General features: G+C 40.4%; 3 protein-coding genes across 6 annotated transcripts in view; 2 read left to right on the top strand and 1 right to left on the bottom strand.

Moving 5' to 3' along the window:
• The first annotated feature begins 1,186 nt into the window (after nucleotides 1-1,186).
• On the top strand, nucleotides 1,187-15,604 carry LOC111236667 (potassium voltage-gated channel subfamily H member 5-like). Its single transcript, XM_022765486.1, has 12 exons — nucleotides 1,187-1,259; nucleotides 2,712-2,835; nucleotides 3,130-3,236; nucleotides 3,363-3,491; nucleotides 4,221-4,339; nucleotides 5,015-5,407; nucleotides 5,504-5,596; nucleotides 6,317-6,746; nucleotides 10,224-10,423; nucleotides 11,526-11,778; nucleotides 12,001-12,197; nucleotides 14,441-15,604. Exons 1-12 carry the CDS (start codon nucleotides 1,187-1,189, stop codon nucleotides 15,602-15,604), a joined length of 3,282 nt encoding a protein of 1,093 aa, XP_022621207.1.
• A 1,654-nt stretch (nucleotides 15,605-17,258) lies between these two features.
• l3hypdh (trans-L-3-hydroxyproline dehydratase) lies at nucleotides 17,259-20,245 on the top strand. Its single transcript, XM_022737855.1, has 6 exons — nucleotides 17,259-17,340; nucleotides 18,535-19,016; nucleotides 19,105-19,274; nucleotides 19,429-19,551; nucleotides 19,716-19,853; nucleotides 20,011-20,245. The coding sequence occupies exons 2-6, from the start codon at nucleotides 18,542-18,544 to the stop codon at nucleotides 20,134-20,136; spliced, it is 1,032 nt and encodes a 343-aa protein (XP_022593576.1). The 5' UTR covers nucleotides 17,259-17,340; nucleotides 18,535-18,541; the 3' UTR covers nucleotides 20,137-20,245.
• A 725-nt stretch (nucleotides 20,246-20,970) lies between these two features.
• Nucleotides 20,971-24,180, bottom strand: part of LOC111240465 (disheveled-associated activator of morphogenesis 1-like) — a 51,837-nt gene continuing 48,627 nt past the window's right edge. For all 4 annotated transcript variants that reach the window (XM_022770487.1, XM_022770491.1, XM_022770490.1 and 1 more), the window contains 2 exons: nucleotides 23,525-23,695; nucleotides 20,971-22,496 (listed from right to left, as the gene is read on the bottom strand). In XM_022770487.1, coding sequence (XP_022626208.1) covers nucleotides 22,284-22,496; nucleotides 23,525-23,695 — 384 coding nt within the window. In that variant the 3' untranslated portion in view covers nucleotides 20,971-22,283. The remainder of the gene's footprint in view (nucleotides 22,497-23,524; nucleotides 23,696-24,180) is intronic.

Raw genomic sequence — 24,180 nt, 5'->3', positions numbered from 1 at the left:
TGAAACTGGATACAGGAATTGAGAGGATTCAACTAATCATTTTTTCATTAGATATAGTTATGTGGAAAGGTTTTAGGCACTAACAGTAAAATGAGGCTTTTAAACCTAAATCAAATCAGTATTTGGTGTGACCACACTTTGCCTTTAAAATAGAATCAAATTCTCCTAGACTCCTACACTCGCACACAGTTTTTCAAGATGTAGTAATCTGGATTTAGGATGTCCCTGTGTCCTCTGTCCCTTTATGTAATCCCAGACTGACTCCACGATGTTGAGATCAGGGCTCTGTTCTTCTTGTCTCTCAAGATAGCTCTTTATGACTCAGGCTGTATGTTTGGGGTTGTTGTCCTGCTGCAGAATGAGTGATCAGATTTTTACTCAGAAATAGTGGGTCGTGGTAAGTTAGTAAGGTAGTGAAGTATAAAGTTGCATCAAATGGAGATAAGCAATAAAGTGCTTTTAACTTTCAAAACATTTGGCGACATGTCATTATGAGCATATTATATTCACCTGTGGATAGTGAAATGGAGCAGAGATTGTAGGCCCGCATGTTACATCACGGGCAAATAAATCTTTATATAAATAAACAAAATTTAAGTTCATATTAAAATTCAACAGAAATTCTAGCTCTGAGGAGCCAGAAACAAAAATACCAGAATAACACCGGAAAATGAGGGGTCGTACCTTCAAAATAAAAGTACCTCATTATTATTATTATTATTATTATTATTATTATTATTATTATTATTATTATTATTATTATTATTATTATTATTATTACTACTGAGACTGATGTCATTATCAAGTAATAGTGGAGTAAGACATGTCCAAACATTGATCTCCTCATTTGGCAAGTCTTGTTGCTGTGACTTCTTATGTTTAAGCCACTGTGGCTGTAAATGTGTGAAAATGACACTGTGAGGATAATAATTATCATTTATCTTAAATTCCAATGAATTAGATAGGTGAATTTCATTAATTAGGTGTAGTCTAACAAAATGAAAAAGAAAACTGCCACATTCGACAATGGGGTTTTCCTTTTTGAAACCTCAGCCCGGATATACGTCTTTTAACTCTGGTTGACTTGACACTGGCGGTCCACGCTCCGGTCGGGCACACAGCTGAGGGGTTGTTAACATCAGGACTACCACCGAGCAGCACCGAGCCTCTGTCCTGAACCCTCATAATGCATGGGGGCAAGAGAGGACTGGTGGCTCCGCAAAACACTTTTCTGGAAAATATTGTCCGGCGCTCCAGCGGTGAGTTCTCATCTAAAAAGGAAACATGAATTAATGGATGTTGATTTGGCATGTCACTCAAGGTACCAGCCAGGTCTGGGATGCTAAAGTAAACCTATAATGTAATTTATGTCAATTAATGGGAAGAAGCATCGACTAACACGTCCTTGTAATATCCTTTTTTTTTTTCAAAGCTACTCACAATATGTGCACTGATGAATTATGCAAAAGTCTCATGTCCAAATTCCCTGGTTTAATGAGATAAAATCAGTAGGCTATAATAGCCTTTTTATGATATCACTAAAATCATGTCAAAATTTTTCTTCAATATCAATATCTGTAGAAACAAATAGGTTTACTGGCCTGCCTGAGAAGACTTTGTTTGTTGTGGTGATTTAAGTAAAGCTGAAGAGTTCAAGAGAAGCACCTTTTATTTTTCATTTAGGGGATGTAGGATATAATGTGATTTGTGTTAATGGCTCAGTTGCACTTTTGTTTTGTTTTTATCTCTGTAAGTGCCTACATCCCACTGAGTGGTGCATTGTTTTTGCTGTAATATCTTTTAAGGCAATCTGTCTCAGCAAAACAGGCAACATTGATTTTGCAGACTGACAGTCTGTACAGGAGGCAACTGGATAGTATTTTCATGACAGTGAATGCGTGTGAGATTGGCAGGTTTTTAGTACAAATACAGACACAGTGCATGTCAGTGTAATGAAAGATCATGCAACATGGAGTGAAAGTCTGCAAAGTTATTGTTTACATTAATAATGTGTTTTAAGCAGATTTGGATTCTGTGACAATAATCACTTAAGCACTCATTTGAAGATAAACATGCAAGTGCTTTAAGTTTGACAGCTTTCGTGGTGACTATACATTTTTATTTGGAGGAAATGTCCTTGCTCTTTTCTCTGGAGACTGCAAACTGTTGTAAAGCTGGAGAACTTTGCTGCTCGTCGTTAATATTTAATTAACATTAAGGGTGGAACATAAACATTTCATCAACAATTATTTCTGCCCATTGACTCATCTGATTACCTCTGTTGCATTAAATATTAATGATCTTTGCCCCTTGTTTACATTGTATATGGTTATCAAAATAATGTAGTGGGAGAGTTTTCTTTACAGCGATTTAAATAATTGCACTGAATATTTCAGGCACAGATTCACTTTTATGATGAAGTTTTCTAATGGCATTGATCAGCAGGATTTAAGGGGAACTGTAAATAAAAAACATCAAAATGTCAGATTTAATTCTCTCATTGGAATTTACAACACAGTTTTCAAAAATATCATCCAACAATAAAAATCAGTCCAGTTTCAATGAAGTTACATTTGCATAACTTCAGATTTCCAACATTTACTCACGAAAAACACAAAGTTTGATCAACAGGTGCCGCAGTGTGAAGGTGTGTTGTTAGAAGCATCTAGTTTTTTTTTCAGACCGCTGTATTTTTCTGTGTTTTGTTGCAGAAACCAGTTTCCTGCTGGGAAATGCTCAGATCATGGAGTGGCCAGTCGTATACAGCAACGATGGATTCTGCAAGCTGTCTGGTTACCACAGAGCTGAGGTCATGCACAGGAGCAGCACGTGCAAGTAAGCTGGGGTTTTGTAGTATCAGACCAGAATGTGAAGGTTCAGTAGATGCCTTACATGTGGTTCAATTTGCAAAACAGACGTGGACTTAACTCTTTTGTTATTGCTATGAAAATGCAGCGACTAATTCACAGCACCTGCAGTATTCATTAAAAGGAAATATTTGAAAAAGTATGAGTAGTAGTGGTTGTCTGTCTTTAATACTCTGCCTTTCTGTCTCCATGACAAGCTCATAGCAACATGCTCCCTTTTGATTCTTGCTTTGTTTCGCTCTTCTTTTTTTTTTTTTTACAGTTTCATGTATGGTGACCTGACTGACAAGAAGACTATAGACAAAATCAAACAAACCTTTGACAGCTATGAGTCCAATTTCTATGAGGTGCTGCTCTATACAAAGAATAGTGAGTATCGCTATTGAGTCAAATGTTTTTACTGAAATCATTAAATGCATGAGTAAAGATTGCATTTGTGACATTCAGTTTCTCTGTGTGCTCTCTCACAACTCTCATTTTCATCCTTTCCTACAGGAACACCGATATGGCTTTACATGCAGGTTGCTCCGATCAGAAATGAAAAGGACAAGGTGGTGCTTTTTCTCTGTACCTTCAGAGACATTACACTTTTCAAACAGCCTATTGAGGATGAATCAACAAGGGGTGAGAGGTCATATTCTCTTCAGTATTTAGTTCATCAAACCATTTAGGGGGCAGTGCAGCCAAAAGTGTCAATCACACATGAGTGGGTATGACTTAAGAGACGTTAGCTTCCCGATGTGTAACATACAACTGTCCAGGTGCTGTGTGTGCGGGTCAGTGAACACTGGTCTCCGTGGGTCTATGCAGTGCCATGTGCCTGAGGATAAGTGTGCCACTAAGTCTCTTACATACATCAAGCAGAAACAAAGGACACTCAGACCACATGGGGATGGTTACTGTATGAAAATACTGCTTGTGCATGAAGGAAATTAAGTCCCTCTTAACACAAGCATTTGCCGGCTCCCAGAGTACTGCTGACCTGCTTTACAGTCAACATAAACCATGGAGCATACAGTATATGTGCTACTGTATCGCACTTTATCTTGACACAAAATGCCCATCAAATGCAGTTTAAAGTCTGGATTTAAAAGTCTGATGGGATGATGCCTTGAAGTACAATTGCATATATGGTAAAAATGACTTACCTAAGGGTAAGTTTCCAGTTTTTCCACTTGTTAACTCCATATTGCTGGTACGACAGCAATTCAACGTCACTATTTCTATTGGTAATATTAAAAAGTGACAGTTCTGCATTGTTCACTGCCACTGAAAACACTCTTTGTAATATTAAAATGTAGGAAAACTTCACAGTGTAACTTAATAAGAAGTATCTGTCTTTTTGTCTCCAAGCGGGATGGACAAAGTTTGCCAGACTGACACGGGCTCTGACCAACAACCGCAACCTGGTGCAGCAGTTAGCACCACTAAGCAAGACTGAGGTCAGCCACAAGCCCTCCAGACTGGCTGAGGTGAGTCAAGTCTGAATGAGGATATTGATTTAAAAAGCCATGGAAAATAACTCAAGCTCAATTATGAAAAAATTGCTTAAAGAGAGAAGGCAAGAGGTTTCCCAGTGTAAAGGATAAATCCACTCAGATACAGTTACATTTGCAATAATATCAACATAAAGTTGGAGTCAAATGGTTTCTTTCTGGACTCCAGATTTTCTACCAATGTTCAACAATCATTAAGAGAAAAACTGATTTTGGAAGATGCAAAAATAACAAATTTCCTGCTGAATTTGGTCCAAACAGACCACAATGCAATGCAGTAACAAGGCAGGTTGTGTTTTGATGGCTAATGATCTTCACTTTTAAATGTCCATAGATCAGAGCACACATCTCAGATTGAGAGCAGAAACATAAACCCTCCTCACAGGTTGTCAAAGGGCATTTGGAGAAATAGGGAACAACAAAACCTCATATATTGGTCATCGATCTCTAGAGACGATACTTTATCTCCCAGTGCCATAATACCCAAGGGTGCACCTGTCCTTAAACCATATGTGTGATTCATGTCACATTTTTACACACATCTAAATATTAACTGCCACAGCCAGATGAGTACATGTGTGAGACCACTGCTCCTTGATACATTTACCTGCTTCTTTACTCATGATGCTACATTTTCCCTCTGAATGAAAGGCTCTCCAGCTGGGATCAGACATTCTCCCTCAGTACAAACAAGAGGCCCCCAAGACGCCTCCGCACATCATTCTCCATTACTGCACCTTCAAGACCACTTGGGACTGGGTCATCCTCATCCTCACCTTCTACACTGCCATCATGGTGCCCTACAACGTCTCGTTTAAGACCAAGCAAAACAATTTGGCTTGGCTGGTGCTGGACAGCGTCGTGGACGTCATCTTCCTGGTCGACATCGTGCTGAACTTCCACACCACCTTTGTGGGTCCTGCTGGAGAGGTTATTTCAGATGCGAAGCTGATACGAATGAATTACCTGAAGACGTGGTTTGTCATTGATCTGCTGTCCTGTCTGCCGTATGATATCATCAATGCCTTTGAAAATGTAGATGAGGTGAGTGGATTTATGATTTTCTGACAAATGTATTAATACGGGATTTGTTTTCTGCTGTAGACATTAAAATATTCCTGCTTGTTTGTCTCTATGAAGGATGTCATCACGCCTGCATCTTCAGCGACTCATCTTCGGGAGTCTTCAAATTTCCACAGAAATACCACACGGATAGAAGATTCTTTACTTCCTGTAAGGAAATACATATTTTTCTCCTGGAATAGAGTCTGTTTGTTCAATATGACGATGCAGCCAGGAAACTGTTAAGTTTAGCTTAGCTCAAAGACTGGAAACAGACCACACTACCCAGACTCTGCCCAAAGGTTACAAAATCTGACTTCTAAAACTCTTCTTTAATGTATTTAAAAAGTGTTGTTGTTATATCAGGGGTTATGTGTAGGACTATTTCTTATCCGGGCACAGAAGAGTCTTGGAATCTCCTCATGGTGACGACGAGACCGCAGGAAGTCACTGAGCCGTAACATAACACTCATTAAACCCTTGTTTCCTTGCTCCCAGTCTTTGCCCTAAGCTAAGCTAACTGGCTGCTAATGGTAGCTTCATATTCACCACACATGAGAGTTGCATCAATCTTCTCATCTAATGCTTCGTAAGGAAGTGAATAAGTATAGTCCCCGAAAATGTTGAACTATTCCTTTAAATAACCAGTGACTTTTAAGACATATAACAAAAGCAGACATATGATTCCTACAAGTTTCACTGAACGTTTATGAAATACTGAAAACTTATTCATGCTGTATCAGAAAAAACTGCAAAAAAAGTGTGAATTTAATTGAAGAATTGGTAAATCGATTTTTACAGACATGTTTCTTTAGTTTCACTTTCTGAATCTGAAGAGGAAAACCTTATAAACAATCACCGAAATGTGTTTTGCTCTGACTCGCTCTGTAGGGGCTCAGCAGCCTCTTCAGTTCCCTAAAGGTGATCCGCCTGCTCCGTTTGGGCCGAGTAGCCCGGAAGTTGGACCACTACCTGGAGTACGGAGCGGCCGTTCTGGTTCTACTGGTCTGTGTGTTCGGCCTGGTGGCCCACTGGCTGGCCTGCATCTGGTACAGCATCGGGGACTACGAGGTCATCGATGAGACCACCAACAGCATTAAGACAGACAGCTGGCTCTACCAGTTGGCTCTGAGTATAGGAACTCCTTACCGCTACAACACCAGCGGCACAGGCCAGTGGGAAGGGGGTCCCAACAAGGACACGCTGTACATTTCTTCTCTTTACTTCACCATGACAAGTCTCACCACCATCGGATTTGGAAACATCGCTCCGACCACAGATGGCGAGAAGATTTTCTCTGTGGCTATGATGATGGTGGGCTGTAAGTACAACATTAAGGGCTGTGTTTACTATTTACTCCACACATTTTATGAAATCTCAAGAAGTATTTCAAATCTTCTAAATAGGTTTTAAGCTCATTGCTTTTTTGTTTCAGCTGATTTGGTTTATTATAATTGCAAAGGTTTAATCTTTTTTAAATCACATATGAAAAAAACAACAAACCTAATAGGTCTGATATTACATAACAAATAGTGTTTTTCTATCATTACTGTTCTTGGTATCAGTGGTGGTTAATGGAGCAGTAAATGGACATGCCATTATAAAGACAGTAAACTCACACAGGCATCTAATGTAGATACAAACATGCTCTTTCTATCACATGAACACAGACATTTAAACAGCTTCAAGTTAACACAAGGCTTCCAGTCTTTCCTGATTTCTTTTCCAAGCCTCTGACAAATAACACAAACCGTAAATGTATCAATTGCCGGTGGACGGTTTGTCCACTGAAATTCAAGTGAGGTTTTTCCAAACAGCTTAAATCAAAGTGACCACTGTCTTTCTCCTTCAGTGCGCAGGCGGAACAACCTTGACAGCCCAAATAAATCTGAGTAGAGGACAAAAAAACAGCAGCTTCACACTCGCTTCATTGGCGTACAGTATGAAAGCAATACTGTATGTGGTGTAAAATAAAAAATAAAAAGATTGCATCAGAGTTATGATTGTGCAGCTTCCAGTTTGAATCAGCATCTGGAGGTGAAACGAATGCAATAACATGTCATTTATTAGTACAATATGTCAGAACAACAGCTCCATAGAAATAGCCACCCATCAGCCTCCCCATCACTCCACACCAAGCGAAGCGTGCATCCTTTGATGCTGTTTTCATCTCGTTCATTCATTCATAACATGAACCAGAAGAACCTCGCAGGAGCTGAAACAATCTGGATGCTTTTACTTGCATGCAAACAAGATAATGTGCTGTGCAGCCCTGCTGGCTATCAGGCAGCTTTAGTCAGGCAACATATGGTAGAGAGGCTGTGCAGGTTCATGAGAATCTTCACAGACGATGAGTAAAATTCAACACAATACATTAATGATATCAGTGAAGTATTCGTTTTAGATCATAAAGTATTGGACCTAAGGACAGTGCACATAAATCCATCCATATTTATCCAAATGGTTTGTTTTCATTTGTTGAACCAGTGTTATATTTGTGATAAATCAAAAAAAAAAGGTTAATTCCTGGATGCTGAAATGATGAACTGTCATTTTAAAGCTTATTTTCACCACTGAGGGAGAATTATAAATAATGCTTTACGCTCGACAGTATTAGGTAATTCACAGTCTCTCTTGACTCTGCTCATGTAATTCACATTTAGCTGCAGTCTCGGTGCTTGAACCACTGGGGAGAGAGTTTAGGACTCTGCTTTGTCGATAATAAAAAGTGACATGTTCGGCGCCCAGCCTGTTCTATGTGTATCTGTCTGAAGGTTGGTCATCACTGAAAGAGGACTGTCTATGTGTTAATTCACTGAAATTATTCAACCGCATCTCTGCTTTAAATCATTTGTTTGAATTCAGGCATCAATATAAAAAAACATTTTTTTATATTGCACTGTCACTAATTCAGGACTACTGGGAAAACATCAACTTTTTCTATGTAGTAGAGTAATGTAAGCTGATGAGGGGAGTCCTGGTTTATTGGATAGATTTTCTTTTTAAATTTATAACAATCACAATGTAGTATTTTTTACATTCTGCATGTTGTTTGGCTTTGATTTCAGACCAGCTGAGTAGCAGTTTTAAATGGGACAAAACTGTAAATCTGGTCAAGACCAATCATATTTAGTTTTGTGTAACATGAACTCAGTACTGATGCAGTGTTATATACCTCAGCATGTTGTGTAACACTGTTGGTTTATAAACACAGTCTATATGGTCTTCCAATGTCATTCATATATTCAGTAATTTAGGGAGTGGTGAACATTAGATTCACTAAATCTCAACTTCCCCAAATGTTTCATTCAGAAAAACAATTGTGTTAAGTTATTATATGTAAAACAGTGAGTTAAATCCACCTCATTTAAATTAGTTTGAACCTCTTCACAAAAATAGAAATATCTATTTTTAGGTGTCACCACCCGCTGCAGTTACAGTAAGAGCCTCACCTTCAGTGTCACTGCCTCCACTGTCAGCCTTTCCTTACAGTTCCTCCGTCACAGCTCGCCTTCGTGTACTAACCTTTGGCCCACTCTTTTAAAACAGCATGTAATGATGCAATAAAAACAGTGAGGGGAAACGCAATCTGACAGCCACGCTTAGCGGTTTGTACTTCCAAAAGTAAACACCCATTACTCTGGTGGCGTCTCGATCACGAAGATCACTCAGTCACACTGAAGTGTCGGCTTCAATTACGGCCGATAAATCTCCTGCCACGGATACAGTAATTATGTGAGAGGAGAGAGGAAGAGAGGAAAGGCAGAGTTTGCCTGCAGGGGCGAGTGTAGTAACTGGACAATGAGCCATCACGTTAGATATGTATCTTAACCTCTGTGATCCTGCTGTGACGACTGGAGACGACTCTTTCCTCTTGAGTGGGTAAAACCTCTGGATAAGAGATACTGACTGACTCTTTGAGGTCACTGCAGCGCTGCAGAGCAGTACTCTTACTGAGGAAATGTGCATTATGAATTATATTATAAAGACTCAAGCCACCACTCGTTGTGTATGTGGCTGTGTATGTGTTAACTTTATTGAGAACTGTATTGTTGACTGTAGTGTATTAAACTTAATTATAAGAAATTATTTGTGGAATAAATGTTCATTAAAGTAAGTTATCCAACAAGATCCCATTATTTGCACTAAAATGTGCAGCAGGTTTGGCTTAATGAAAATCAGTCAGACATTGTTTACTTTATATTAATAATATTCATACTGATATTTTCTCTCCCTCTAAACCTTAAATTACCATTAATTTAGCCATTAATAATCATGTGATCAAGGTAAATTCATTTGAGGGGGAAATTAATGGATAAAAATAAATGGACTGTAATATATCAATGTATTTTTAATGGATTATATGCATGGATTACAGGCTTTAAAAAGAGAACAAAACCCCTTAAGACTGGCCAATAAATATGAAAACCATCTCTTAATTTATACCTTAAGACAACTCAAATACTTAGGATAAGGTGAAAATTTTAAGGGGACGATTAGTGGATAAATTAATGGATTGTTAAAGGCTATATGAAGGTCATTTGAATAGGATTTTAATGGGCTAGGCAACATATAAATGAATGGATTATAATGAATTATGGCACTTTAATGGTTTATATGCCTGCAGGGTTTTTAATGGATTAAAAACACATGAAAATCATCTTTTAATTTACACCTTGAAAGGGCCTTAAGTTTCCAATTAAGGTGAAAACTCAGGGATATTTTTAATGTTTCTTTGTGAGATTTCAGGGGGGTTTCAAGCTGCTTTCATGACGTTACTCTATATCTTTTGTTTTAGCGCTGCTTTACGCCACCATCTTTGGAAATGTCACCACCATCTTCCAGCAGATGTACACCAACACAAACCGCTACCACGAGATGCTCAACAACGTGCGTGACTTCCTCAAACTTTACCAGGTTCCCAAGGGTCTGAGCGAGAGAGTCATGGACTTCATCGTCTCTGCCTGGGCCATGTCCAAGGGCATTGACACAGATAAGGTATCATTCACAGTAGTCATGGTTACTAGTGATTGTAGCAACAGTAATTTATTAAATGTCCCAGCATTAAGTAACAAACTCTAAGATTCTAATGATCCAAAATGTAACGTACCTTAATCTGTGTGTCACCATTATTTTATAGTGAAATTGTATGTGGGCCATTGTCGTTGTATTCTTATAGGGTTATCACAATGTATTCTATGGAGGTTTTTAGTGTACATGTTTCATTTGTTCTGACCGAGGGAAGGAGGACTGTCAGACAGTCAGAACGCTATGCTATCATTTTAAACATTATATATGATGCGTGGTGAAAGGTGAACATGGTGATGTAAACCTCAAAGGTCAAGAGAAGATTTAGTGCACTCGTTGACACTCAGGGTTCACTGAAACTTTGCTGGATCTTGTGCACGTCTACAAGATCCAGTGGAAAGTGATGTCGTAACACAATATAATTCATAATCATCGACTGTAAGTGATATTTGTGCTGCAGGCCAAAGTAGTAGCGGATTTATAGTTGAGATTTAATCATCGGTGACCTCAATCCTTAATTTTAAAAGCGGGAAAAAATATGCCCTCATCCATAGAAGACAAGTGTGCAGATAGGTGTGTATTTTATAGCACACTAACCGATATTTATTAAAGGCTTTTTATTTTCAACATTCCACTTGAGTGCTTACAGTTGGATTTTTATGCCACATCCCACGCGTGGATAAGAGCTTATTCGAACCTTTTTAAAAATGACTTATTTTTTCACCCAAAAGCAGCAGAAGTTCTCTTGTTGTCAGTCTCTTTTCACCTCAAAAATTACTTCAGTAGTTGCAGGGATTTCTGGCCTAAACCCTCTTTCTGGTCCATACTCTGTTTCGCACTACTCGCTCTACATGTTGACTCTGACAGATGATGAAATATGGAACATCATTCAAAGCTTATGCACCTTTGTAAAAAACATTAACCTGTTAAAATGTTTATTGTGGCTGGTTTTCTATTACTAAGTCAGTTTCATGTTTCTGCCAAGGTTGTTTTCTACAATGTTGAAATGTTGCCACCTCACCTATGATAAGTAGTTAATGTCTCTGCTCTCATATATCACCCTCTCTCTCAGGTTCTCTCAATTTGTCCCAAAGACATGCGAGCGGACATCTGCGTCCACCTGAACAGACAGGTGTTCAACGACCACCCGGCGTTTCGTCTGGCCAGCGACGGCTGCCTGCGCTCTCTCGCTGTGGACTTTCAGACCACACACTGTGCCCCTGGAGACCTTATCTTCCACGTCGGAGAGAGCGTCGACACCCTCTGCTTTGTGGTCTCCGGTTCACTCGAAGTCATCCAGGACGATGAGGTCATCGCAATACTAGGTAATCCAACGCAATATTATGAAACAGACCAGGGTCAAGTTTTATCTGTATGTGTTGGCAGGAAGTAATAAAACTAGAGTGTCTCATACCTGTATACAGCTACTTATATTCAATAAAAATTCTACAAATGAATTGTAACTTTTATCTGACACATGAAGTGTTCATAGTAAAGGATTCAACGCTTTTTCCACGTGATAAAGAAAGTGATAATGTCCCACCCAGGTAAAGGTGACGTGTTTGGAGATGCGTTCTGGAGAGAGACCACGCTGGCCCGTGCTTGTGCAAATGTCCGAGCTCTGACGTACTGCGACCTGCACGTCATCAGGAGGGACGCTCTGATGAGGGTGCTGGAGTTTTACACGGCATTTGCCAGCTCGTTCTCCCGCAACCTCATACTCACCTGCAATCTACGAAAACGGGTAAACAGGACTGAAACGCTCAAATTACTGCGACCATTCTTCTCTCTTTCTGAGTTTGTCATCAGCGAAACAAGTTCATTGCTTAAAGGTTAAAACAGGTAAACCAAACAAGTTTAGTTAATGTTGTGTTAACTCAGAGATTAAAGAGGAGATCCCTCTATAAACTCTATAAACCTAGAGATACCAAATATGTCAGGATGAATGTTTAGGACATGTGTATAAAATTCTGCACATGACATGTAGAATATTGTAGCCACAAAAACAAATGGGGAAAAGTGCATGTTATTGGGTTTTTAAAGCCTCATATAAATTGGCATGTTGGAGTTGATCCGTTGGAAGCTGCAGACACACTATCTGCTCCGCTTTAAGTGGCAATAGACGACTTTTCAACTTTTCTTCCCTATCGTTTCCAAGTGGCATTAATGTTGGCACAGCTGTGACAAAAAGACTGAATCTAACAGAATAAAGTAAGTTTCACCACTGCTCATTTACTGCCACTTTAAATGACCTGTCAGTTCAAAAGATAAATGTAAATATTGTTGCAGATGCACATTTAGATTTCAAATATCGTGATGGATTTCTTTTTCAGTGGAAAAAGAAATCTGACAAATAGTCCAAACTATGAATCTAATAAATATTTTAAGAGTTTTTCCAGGCTATACATATTAATGCCATTATAGCCTTGTGACGTATTGCTTTTCAGTCTTGGGAGTAGTTGCTCATACATATCCCTGTAATATCATCCTATGGGAACAATATCACATCAATTCTTAATGGATCCATGGGTAACGGGTACATGTGATTCGTCATGCTCTTTGTTCAGGAGCAACTCAATGAAACATTTCTGAGTTACAGTAGATTTGAGTTTTTTACTGAATCTATCAAAATAGTGACTTATTATGAAAATGAAGTAAACAGACACATATTTACTTAATGATAATCTCAGTATCCACCGTGCAGCTCACACACAGACATACCATACCAGTGTGTTTACAAACGTGCAGGGTTTATGCAACAAGTCTTTGCTTTAAAATGATTTTATGATATTTTAAATAACGATATACTTTCAAATTCTTCTCTGACTTTTCTGTTTTGTTGGAGCTCTAGTCTAAAAGGTCTTATGTAACCAGTTACACTGAAAACACACATCCTCAGAATCTAAATCTAAACTATTTCAAGGCAAATTGTGGCGACATGTTCAAAGATTTATGGCTTTTACTTAAAATGTATTAAATGATAAGAAAGACATCCATTATTAATCTGAGCCGCTTCAGAAACTGTTCATGCCTGCATTGGTTTAAGATTTAATCTCCACTACCTTTACTGTTACATATTCAAGTCACTTGCATGTGCATGAATGTGCATTAAAACTGCACATGGACACAGGCTATAGGTGTTTGCTACGTTAGAAAATTGTTCAGTCAGTGCCTGAGAGGAATTCCTCAACAGCATCTGTTTCATTTTTATCAGTCATGTGTTGTACAGCAACATTTTTGAATCTTTTCCTTTTGGTTTTGGTCAAACAGATTTCTTTTTGACCGTAAAAACGCTCTAGAGCTGATGTGGCTGAACTGCCTTGCTCATGAGCATCTCAGTAAAACTGGATCAAGATCACGCCAAGAAACATCCAGTTATAGAGCTATCTCTCCCACCGTGGCATTGAACATAACATCTTAGAATTAGACAGTTTCAGATTAATCCACATATGAGTTAAATGTTTTTTACGCATGTCATCAAAGATGCTGACCACAGGTTGTTTCTATGTGGTTTCTATGTGGGATTTAATCATTGACGCAACTGTCACAAGGACTGCTGTGGTGTTTTGTAGTTCTTAGAAAATGTTGGAATAGGTGAAAACAATTTAAAACTGCCTGCAGACACCATAGGTTATTGTACTGAAAGTTACAATCAGCTTCTTCATCAACATAGGTTAAAAATGAGTTTCTGAGCTGTATGAACTTTTCTTGTCTTTGTCTTCTGAGGGACTTCAGAAACTCTCTGGGCGTGGACATCGCTCCATTATTGCATTATTGCTCCATTAACTGTTTCCCCAGTGCACCGCTGCTTTCAGCTCTTTAATATTTCAACATACAGAGCAGATCTAGATTTGTCATCCTTTAAAGCTGCATTATATATGTACATTCTGTTAGTAGAGCACAATGTGCAGTAAGAGTAGCTCTACTGCTGTAACTGAAAGTATAACCCACATCACAGTCCTCATGCACAGACTCTCCCTCTTTCAGATAATCTTCAGAAAGATTTCTGATGTGAAGAGGGAGCAGGAGCGTCAGAGGAGCGAGGTGACTCTCTCCATTCCTGACGACCACCCAGTCCGAAAGCTGTTCCAGAGGTTCAGGCAGCAGAGAGACGCTCAAACACCGGGAGAGTCTCACGTTTACCTCGGTCCTAACTGTGTGCAGGTGGAGACGCAGCACCACCGCCGCCACCACCACCACCACCACCACTCCGACTCGAACTCTTTCACGCAGTGTCAGGCTTTATCTTCTCAGCAGCAGGAGTACAGCTCCACTCTGCAGAGTAATGACCCCTGCGCGGGAGGAGGGAGCACAGGCAGCGGATGTAACATGGCTGCGCCTCCACAAGCATTTGTCCACACCGAAAAGCCAGAACAAAGCTGCACGCAAGAGGCAGGGGAGTCCGTATCGAGGCCTTGCGCAGAGAATCAACTTTGCCAGAGGGTTAACAGTTCTGCGCGGGGCGGCGGTGCAGGTGCACCGGGAGCTGTAGGTGGTGCTGCCAGCAGCAGAGGCGCTAGAGGCTGGGCAAAGTTTAGAAACGCCACTTCAGCCGCACCAGCGCCTCCTGCTGTCGAGCTAGAAAAGCAGACACAGAAAGCAGAGGCGTGGCCGAAAGGATCGCAGTCCTCAGGACAGTTAGCAGCCGCCAACAATTCAGAGGAAGGTGGAGAGACCCGGGGCACGGAAGGTGGCAACGGTGCGGGAGAAGCGGGTGAAGAAACAAGCGCCTTGCACAAAACGGACTCGTGCGACAGCGGCATCACGAAGAGCGATCTGCGTATTGACCGAGCTGGAGATTCAAGAAGCTCCTTCGAGCGAAGCCCGATGGAGAAAAATCCGTTCGAGCACAGCCTCGGCGTTGACAGCGAGGTCTCCCTCAAACACTCTTTTGTGCAGCCGGTGTCTGAGCAAGCGCTCCTTCAGACGACGCTGCATGAAGCCAAGCTGGAGCTGAAGGGAGACATTCAGTTCCTGAGCGGTCGGCTGTCGGTCCTCGAGTCTCAGGTGGGCGAGATCCTCAGGTTGCTGTCCATGAAAAGAAGACTCTCGCTGCCACCGACTTCCTCTCCGAAGGCGAGAGTCAGAAGTCAAGACTCAGTCGCTGCCTCCAGGCCTGTCACACCCAAAACAGACGATGGGCCTTTTTGAGTTCACTCATGAAAAACCCACATGACTGATTTCTGGAGGCACCACGCATGTCCTGCTGGACTCTGGCCTGCCAAAGAAAAATTTCTTGCATTTGACTGCATGCAGAAATCCTCTTTCATGTTACCTTAGCACTACAAAAACCCAGGGATTTTTCTAATAGTCTTTGACTTATGAGGCACTTTTATGCTTCTGTGTGTGCTACATTTCAGAATGGCAAGAAGAAACAGGAACAGTTTATGAAAACAATTCAAAAGTAACGCCTGTACTTTTTTTTTTTTTTTTTTTTTTTTTTTTACAAGCATTGTAAAACATGATACTCTGGTGAAGGCTTCTGTTAAAACATCTTAGCCTGATAGGACCATCAGTAAAAAATATGGAGTTGTAGAGGTCGAGTTTTTTTCTATAGCTGTCATTTTCATGATCTTCTTCAACTTTTTTTTCTGGATGTCAGTTTGTAGTTTTTGTCAGAGCACCTGAAAGTTCACCTGCCACACAACTTTCATAACTCAGCAGCTCGAGCTTTTATTATCCTGAACAGCCTGGAGCTCTGTAAACATCCCGGATGTTTAGTAAGTAACTCATTAAGAAGGAAACTCAACAGTGTTTCAGATGTTTGTTGCCCGTCCTCGCTGGAGTGACACTGGTGACCTTCTTTCTATGACTCAGTTGTCAGGTAATTGAATATGTGCCTTACAATACAAAGCCTCATTCAGTGTTGTTGTGATGAGACAAACAAGAATATGAAATGACAGGATAGGAAAATAATTTTTTCGACTATGCATTCCTTTTATGAAATTCAAAATATTATGTTTGAATGTCCTTCCCGTGCATGTGAAATAGGTATGCAAATGAAGGACCTTCAGTAGTTTAAAGATTTATTTAGTTAATTCTCATTATTTCAAGATTTGTTTTCCTTAAGCAAGACATGAATATTTCAGCAGGTAGTGCAGCAAACGTACTGTCTATTCCTTTGTGTAACTTTGCCTCTTGCTCAGGTATGTTAATGAATTACAGTTTTTATTTCAGTGTTAATGATTTTGTATTTGCCTGCTTATATCAAATAGTGATGCAAATTATGTTTGTGGAAGATTTTAAATAATGTGTCACGACACACACCTCGCTATGCAAATCTAAATGAACCTACATCCCATTCGGTGATACAGACATTTGCATTCGTTTATTCTGTGTGGATAAAAAATGAGTAAGAAAGTTGTAAAGTTTTAGTTCATGATGTTTTCTAATTTTCTGTGTGGCTGCAAAGCAACACCTGTCAGGATCTAAGCATGTGACTGTTTGATGATTTTATCTTAGATACATAAATGACCTTGCATGCACCCAGGAAACCTGTCAGCAGTGAAGTGAATAATGAAACTGATGCCTGATCACAATCTGGAGTTCGGTCTCCTCTGTTCTGCGACAAAACGACAATCATCAGATTTTCAAATACAAAAAGCAATTCCTTTACACTGACTTTTCGCTGCCAGTGTAAATAAATTGCTTATAAATTATTTTTCCACCTCTTGAAGCTGTGGTGAATGGCTTCCACTCCATGAATCCGGACAGAAAAAAAGAAAAGTGTATTGAATGCTTCATGTTATGCAGCCCTCCAGAACACAGGGTGGCACTAAAGTCTCATTTTTGTGTCTTTGCAAACTGAAACACGCATGCACACACACAAAAAAAAGACTGAAGGCTGCAGAAGTTTGAGTCCGAAGTACAGAGAAACTGTAAAGAAGGTAAATATGACTCTTTCTGGAGTTGTATTAGTTTCAGTAACGCTGGTCTTTTGCAGCATTTTATCGGAGAGTACCGTCACGTTACACTTCGACCTTACGAATAGTCGCTGCTGCCCCCCCCCCCATTCACCTCTATTGACAACACTTAGCTTCTAAAAGAAAATCTTAACTTCATGATAATTGGTTTGGTAGTAATATTATCCAGGTTCAACATCTTGCGAACAAAAAAATGTCCTGCAGTGCTGATTCAAGTTTTGAATTGCTTTGGAGGAATTTGCAGCTGTTGTGGATGCGACCGCCTCTGGGATTTCCACTCATCTCTAAGGTGCCGCGAACGCAACAGTGTGTGTCATACTTTATCACGGTCCAAACTGCAGTAGGTTTAAAAAAAAAAAAAAAAAATGTCTGTCTGAAATGTAATAACAGGTTTTTCTTTTTTGAGAAGGATTACATTCATGAAGTGCTGTTGTCTACATGAACAGTGCTGACATGGAGATAACATACTTTATGGAGTTGATCGGAGTTTCTGTCATAATTATTCATCCTGCTCACCATTTTCTAAAAGTATAAGAATGACATCTGTGTTGACTGGAGCTTTTCTAAATGGCACCCGGAGAATTCATCATTGAAAACAAACTGTCTGAAAATGTTTGTTTCCAACAGTTCTGATGAAAATAGAACATATATTAGAATATATTCAGTACAATACTGACAAATATACAAATTTAAAGGTTCAAAACCTATATTTTTGTGTTACTAATGGATAAACTCAAACAGCACATTGACATAATTAAAATAACTGATATGTGCTTTGTGTTTATGTTTGGGTGGATTAACCTCCAAAGGGACCCTGGGGCAAAGATTTGTTGTTGGGCCCCTGCTGAACCCCACTATACAGTTTCATCATTATTTACCCAGGAACTCAGAAACCACTCTAGGGTGAAATGATTAGATGATTAACCAGTTAGCTGGTTTACAGAAAATTAGGCAACAAGTTACAACTGATAAACTGTCTAAGTCTTTTATAAAGGAAAAAATGTAAACTCAACATCTTTTGGGTTTTTCCCTGTTGGTCGACAAAAAAACAATGAATACATTAACTTGGGGTTGACGGAATCATTTTCTTTTTATTCACTGAACAACCAATCAAATATTTAAGAAAATAACTGCACTGTTAAAAATTTTCTGAATCAGCACTGATATGGAAATGCAGCTTCCACCTCACGAGGGAGACGAGCTCTCAGTGGTTGACATGCACACCGGTGGAGAGCCTTTACGGATCATCCTCGGCGGCTACCCAGAGGTCAAAGGTGACAGCGTGCTATCCAAGCGGCGTTATGTCCGAGAACATCTGGACCACCTCAGGAGGGTGCTGATGTACGAGCCCCGGGGACACTACGACATGTACGGAGCCCTGATCGTGGACAGCGAGATACCCGAGGCTGACCTGGGGGTGCTGTTCATGCACAACGAGGGCTACAGCACCATGTGCGGACACGCCGTCATCGCACTCGGACGCTTCGCTGTCGACTACAAACTGGTGGAGACAAAGTCACCAGAGACGCAAGTGAACATACACTGTCCCTGTGGGCTGGTGAAGGCGTTTGTTGAGTACTCTGATGGTAAAACAGGAGGAGTGAGGTTTCTCAGTGTGCCGGCCTTTGCATTTGCCACAGGTAGGAAACTCGCCTTGATCCGCAAGAAACCAAAGTATTTTCAGGTGTTTTTTTTTTTCCCTGGTATAACTAAATGACTTGTCACCAGATGTGAAGGTGAGCGTGGAAGGGTTCGGTGATGTGACGGTTGACATCAGCTATGGAGGAGCCTTCTACGCCTTCGTAAACGCCCAGAGGTTTGGCCTGGACGTCACCAAGTCCAGGACTCGAGATCTAGTAGACGCAGCCTCAGCGGTGACAAACGCTGTCCAAGCTCAGGTGAGACGTTCATATTGCACAGCCTGTGTAGAATCACTACACACAGTATCCTCAGTGTTGTGATTTCCCTCAATTGTAATGAGGGACCCAAGACAAGTATCAGGAACATTTCGCATATGTTGATTTCACAGTCTTTTGCCTTATTCATTCATAGGTGAAGCTGCACCACCCAACCAGTGATGATCTGGCCTTCCTCTACGGCACCATCCTCACCGATGGAAAAGACGATTATTCCTCTGATCCCACCGCCAACGTCTGTGTGTTTGCAGAGGCTCAGGTATTATACAGACGTCTTATCATTTGACACTTAAAGGAGAGCTGCTGCTTGACTCAGTGAAATATCAAGTGTACTAAAGTAAAAAGACAAAAAGCACAGAACAGACACAACGTGCCGTCTGGATTGTTAGTATTATCTTCTACCGGCTTTAAACTTGTTCTCAGGTGGACCGAAGTCCCACTGGTTCTGGTGTTACAGCTCGAGTGGCTCTTCAGTATCACAAAGGTCTCATCCAGCTCAACCAGACCAGGACGTTTCAGAGTGGAGCCACCGGATCCCAGTTCACAGGAAAAGCTGTCGAGGTACCTGAGCTTCGCTCGTTATTCTGCAGAAAGTGAAGTCGATACAACACTTTAAGCTGTCAGCATCTTTAAGGTTGAAAATCAGATCGTCAAGATGTAAACCGATGAACGGATTGGATTGATTATGTTTGTGATTCTCTTTCGTGTTTCTCATCAGGAGACCAAGTGTGGAGACTTCAAGGCCGTCGTGGTGGAAGTTGCAGGCAGAGCGTTTTACACCGGAGTTTCTCGCTTTGTGCAGGAGCCGGATGACGAGCTGACTCGTGGGTTTCTGCTGAAGTGAGCTTCAAATGTTGTTGTTGTTCATTTAAATGTGGCTGTAGATGAAAAGGTAGTTTAAAAATTAAGAGTTACAAAAACGCTTTGTACCGAAAGCAAATCTCTAAACTCTAAGAGGATATACAGTCCTTTAGTTTTCTTTATAAGAGTTAATTATTGCTGGATTAACCTAAGTAGTAAATTGAGAAATAATGTATCTGCCTTTTTTTTATATTTCATGGTGGGTGAAATTAACCTGGTTTCAGAAATAGACAGATTCATTTGTCCTCAACTAAAACTGTACATTAGCAAAGTTAATAGTAAAGTAAATAACCAAGGATGTGGATGTGAAACTGGCTATCCTAAAAACAATAAAGAAAAAAAAAAAAAAAACTTACTGCAGGCAGAAAATTCACACAATTCAGAGCAATGACATAACAAATCTAGGCTGAATAAAATATTCTTTATACTGCACTGTGACATTTGAATTGAAAGCTACTAGAATAAGTTACTGAGCTGTGCACTAATGTAGAGAGTGCGACTGTCTCACCTTAAGTTGCTTTTAATGAGAATTCAAAGAGAAATTTCCGAATAGATTCGCTGACAACAATCACATATGAGGCTTCAGTGTGAACATTTGCAGGTTGTAACATCAGGAAGAGTTTGGATTTGCATGAAATGTAAGAGAGTCCAGTCTGAAACCACACTGGACGGGAAGGAGCACATACTGACCTGTAGATGGAGCTCTGAGCCTGGGTGCTGTCAGGGCCTTTGAAGTACTACAAAACAAAACAAAAAATTCTTCACGCACAAGAATTCATTGAAGTGTGCTTCTTAACTGAATACAAAAACTCACGACTGTTTTCTCCCATTTATTTCCATCAGGTCATTGTACAATGGAAGGCAATATTTAAATTATAAAAGTTCAGTGGGGGTGTGTGACGCTGGATGGATTCACACAGCTGCTGAGAGGACAAATTAAAATCAGAAGTTCCATGTCGACATGTGAGGTTCTTGCTCTTGTAGAAGACCTCACATGTGGATCACAGGCTGTAAAATCAGGATGTTGATACTTACTATTTTTCTTTTTAAATGCAGTGTAAATCCAGCCAGCGTGCAGAAAACATCTTTCATCTGTTCAAATAAAAACTTTAAAAGGAGGGCACTCCCTTCAGAGAGGAAAAACAAGTGTATTGCATCGATTGGGTATGGTTTTAATGGCATTTAGCATAGTAATTATGAATTCATATGTGCATGTGTAACAAGCACGCAACCTTATATATAGATATATGTAATCTATGACATGAGTGTCCACACTTGTTGAGAAATTGCAGATTAGGCCCAGGCCTTAGAGAGTATCAACTCAACAATTAAAATCAACAGAGTTAAGGCCAGCTCTTAACAGGAAAACGTTCAAATAAAACATACAGTGATCAGATATATAAATGCTGTGTGTCAATAATGATGAATAGAAAAGAAAAACCTCTGCCTCTCAACTGTGCTACTTGCAGTTAAAACCACGTCTGTCTAAAGATGCAGCCCCTCAGTCCTCTCATGGTTCTGACTGCAAGGGAGTGGCAGCGTCAAGAGGAAGTTCAGATTCAGTCTTTGTCTTTGTCTCTTGGACAAAACCCTCTCAATCTATGAAATCAGTCCGTACAAAATGGCCCCTTGTGTTTTTAATGGAATCATCTTCCTGTTTGGAACGAGCATCAAGCCCCGAACGAGTCTAAAAGCTGCACATTTCACTCTGTGCATAGATTCTGACGTACAAAAAACAGCACAGAACGCATCCTATCAAACAACTGTGACCGTCTCTCACACCTGGAACGAGACAGAACATCCTGGTCCTGCATGACAGACTTCTTAAAAACGTTTCATTTGGCCAAACTGATCCTCCAGCAGGAATTATCAGATTTGGTCGTTAATAATAGTTTTTGGCTTCTGCTCCGTTTAACATCAAAATCTGAGAGGATGAAAGGTTTCGAACATGTTGTGCCGTGTGTGGTTTCGCTGCGATGGTGCAACCGTGGTTCATTCAGGCGGCGCTGGGTCGGGCTGGAGGAGGGTGCTGAGGAATGTGAATGTCAGTTTGACCCAGAGGGAAACTAATGATGAGCAGGGGCTGGCTGGGCGGGCGAGAGAAACAGGGATGATGATCTCAACCTCTGCTTAGAAGTTGAGCTTTGTGACCGGTCGCTCTCTGCTCGAGTCTGTGGTCTGGTTGTTGATGCGCTTGCGGTTGCGTTTCATCTTGGACAAGTCCTTGTCAAAGACTTCGCCTGATCGCAGCGCTGACACCAAGTCATCAAACTCGCCGCCATCATCCTCCCCATTTGCCTTTGCTTTCCGGGCCTTTCTCTCCTTCTCCCTCTGTTCTTTCAGCTGGCGACACACAAAAGGGATATTTAATCAGTTTTATTTAAATAGCACCAAATCATAACATAAATTATGTCAAGACACTTGGTAAGGTTGAGACCTTGCAATATTATAAAGGGAAGCCCAACAGTTCCCAGAACTGCTAGATGAGAAGATTGATGCCATTCTCTTCTCTGTACAGTAAATATGACGCTACAGTTAGCAGCCAGTTAGCTTAGCTTAGCAGAAAGATTGGAAGCCTGAAGCCTGAAGCCTCTGTCCAAAGGGGACAAAATCCCCTTTTAAGGCTATTTCTTGGCCAGGTGCAGTGACTTCCTTCTCGTCAATATTGTGAGGTTGCTGGGAAACCAGCTGAGAAATAGTCACACATATAAAACCAGTTTTTTTTTTAACATCTGCTTTTGTACAGATTAAGCAAAGATATGAGATATGGCGTGCTAATTACTGAGCTTTAGAAGTGCTGCTAAATGAATTTTGTTATCATTGGGAAGAGCCAGGTTAGCTGTTTCCCCTGGTTTCCAGTCCTTATGCTAAGATAAGCTAAGCTAACCGGCTGCCAGCTGTAGCTAAATATTTATCATACAAACATGGTGGTGGATTCAGTTTTCTCACCTAACTCTCATAAAGAAAGTAAATAAGTGTATTTCACAAAAATCAAACTATAATTGCATCTGAGTAACATTAAAGTGCAACAATAACACAAGCTACTTGTCATACCAGAAGAAATGAGGCTGTAGTAGCAAAACCCCCTAAATGTATGAATTAAGCGAGGGTCCATTTTATTGGTTATGAATTCAACTTTTTATCTGTATAAGAAAGATTGTGTTTTTCTCTTATTTCAAAAGTTACATAGTCTCACTTTAACTCTGAGTTACTTCTGATTTTCTAGAATATTTGAGTTAATACTCCTCAAAACTGCAATTAATTTAAGAAAATTGGGATCTATTGTGACAAGAGAAGCAGAATAAGTGTTTTATAACAGTTGTGGTTCTTTTTTGTCAAGAATCATATGGAAACAGCAAACGATTACATACCTGAGCTTCCATCTTGGCCCTGCGCTCCTCCTCTTCTTTTCGTTTTCGCATGTTCTCGTTCTCCTGCTGCGCCTCGCCGAACGACTGCAGGAACTGGTCAAAGATGCCAAAGAACTCATCTGGCTGCATCTTACTGGCATCTTCACCGAAGTGCTTTACTGCCCTCAGGAACTATGGGACCAAAGAGAAAGGGGGCACACGGGGAGGGGCACATGGGATTAGATTTACAGCAGGACACGGCAGAACCATGTTTTACTCCATCTTTGACTGTTTTACAGGAGACTCATTAGGTCCCAGCTCTTTGAAATCAGAGCAGGGTACCAGTAGTCAGGCTTTGAAGCCCATGTTCACCCAGATCTGACCAGCTACTGATTACAGCTGAGGGCCGGAGACTGGAGCCAGAGCCCAAATTAAGGCAATGTGTTTGTTAGGTATTTTTCACAGTAAGTTAAAAAAGGAGAACATCCAGATGTGAGATCATGCTGAGAACATATACCCTCAAAGATCTGCACGCTAACGGCAGCTCTGACACGCAAACTCTTATCAGGTGGAGCAAAGACGCAGTTAAGTTAGACAATTAGACAAAGACAAAGACAAAAAACATGAAATGTCCCTTTTTTTCTTCATATGGTGGTCTTCTGCAAACATTTTATTGT

Source organism: Seriola dumerili, unplaced genomic scaffold, assembly GCF_002260705.1.
Source record: "Seriola dumerili isolate Sdu_G_001 unplaced genomic scaffold, Sdu_1.0 BDQW01000025.1, whole genome shotgun sequence".
In the NCBI taxonomy this organism is placed as follows: domain Eukaryota; kingdom Metazoa; phylum Chordata; class Actinopteri; order Carangiformes; family Carangidae; genus Seriola; species Seriola dumerili.
Note: the sequence above shows the minus strand (reverse complement) of the source record. Positions and strands in the feature narration are given on the sequence as shown.

What these genes read in the sequence shown, in the direction of transcription:
- LOC111236667 (XM_022765486.1), top strand. Translation starts at nt 1,187, where the DNA reads ATGCATGGGGGCAAGAGAGGACTGGTGGCTCCGCAAAACACTTTTCTG. An exon ending in GCTGCTCTATACAAAGAATA is followed by an intron (nt 3,237 to 3,362) that starts GTGAGTATCGCT and finishes CCTTTCCTACAG; the next exon opens with GAACACCGATATGGCTTTAC. An exon ending in GGCTATGATGATGGTGGGCT is followed by an intron (nt 6,747 to 10,223) that starts GTAAGTACAACA and finishes CTTTTGTTTTAG; the next exon opens with CGCTGCTTTACGCCACCATC.
- l3hypdh (XM_022737855.1), top strand. Translation starts at nt 18,542, where the DNA reads ATGGAAATGCAGCTTCCACCTCACGAGGGAGACGAGCTCTCAGTGGTT. An exon ending in GGCCTTTGCATTTGCCACAG is followed by an intron (nt 19,017 to 19,104) that starts GTAGGAAACTCG and finishes ACTTGTCACCAG; the next exon opens with ATGTGAAGGTGAGCGTGGAA. An exon ending in TCACAGGAAAAGCTGTCGAG is followed by an intron (nt 19,854 to 20,010) that starts GTACCTGAGCTT and finishes GTTTCTCATCAG; the next exon opens with GAGACCAAGTGTGGAGACTT.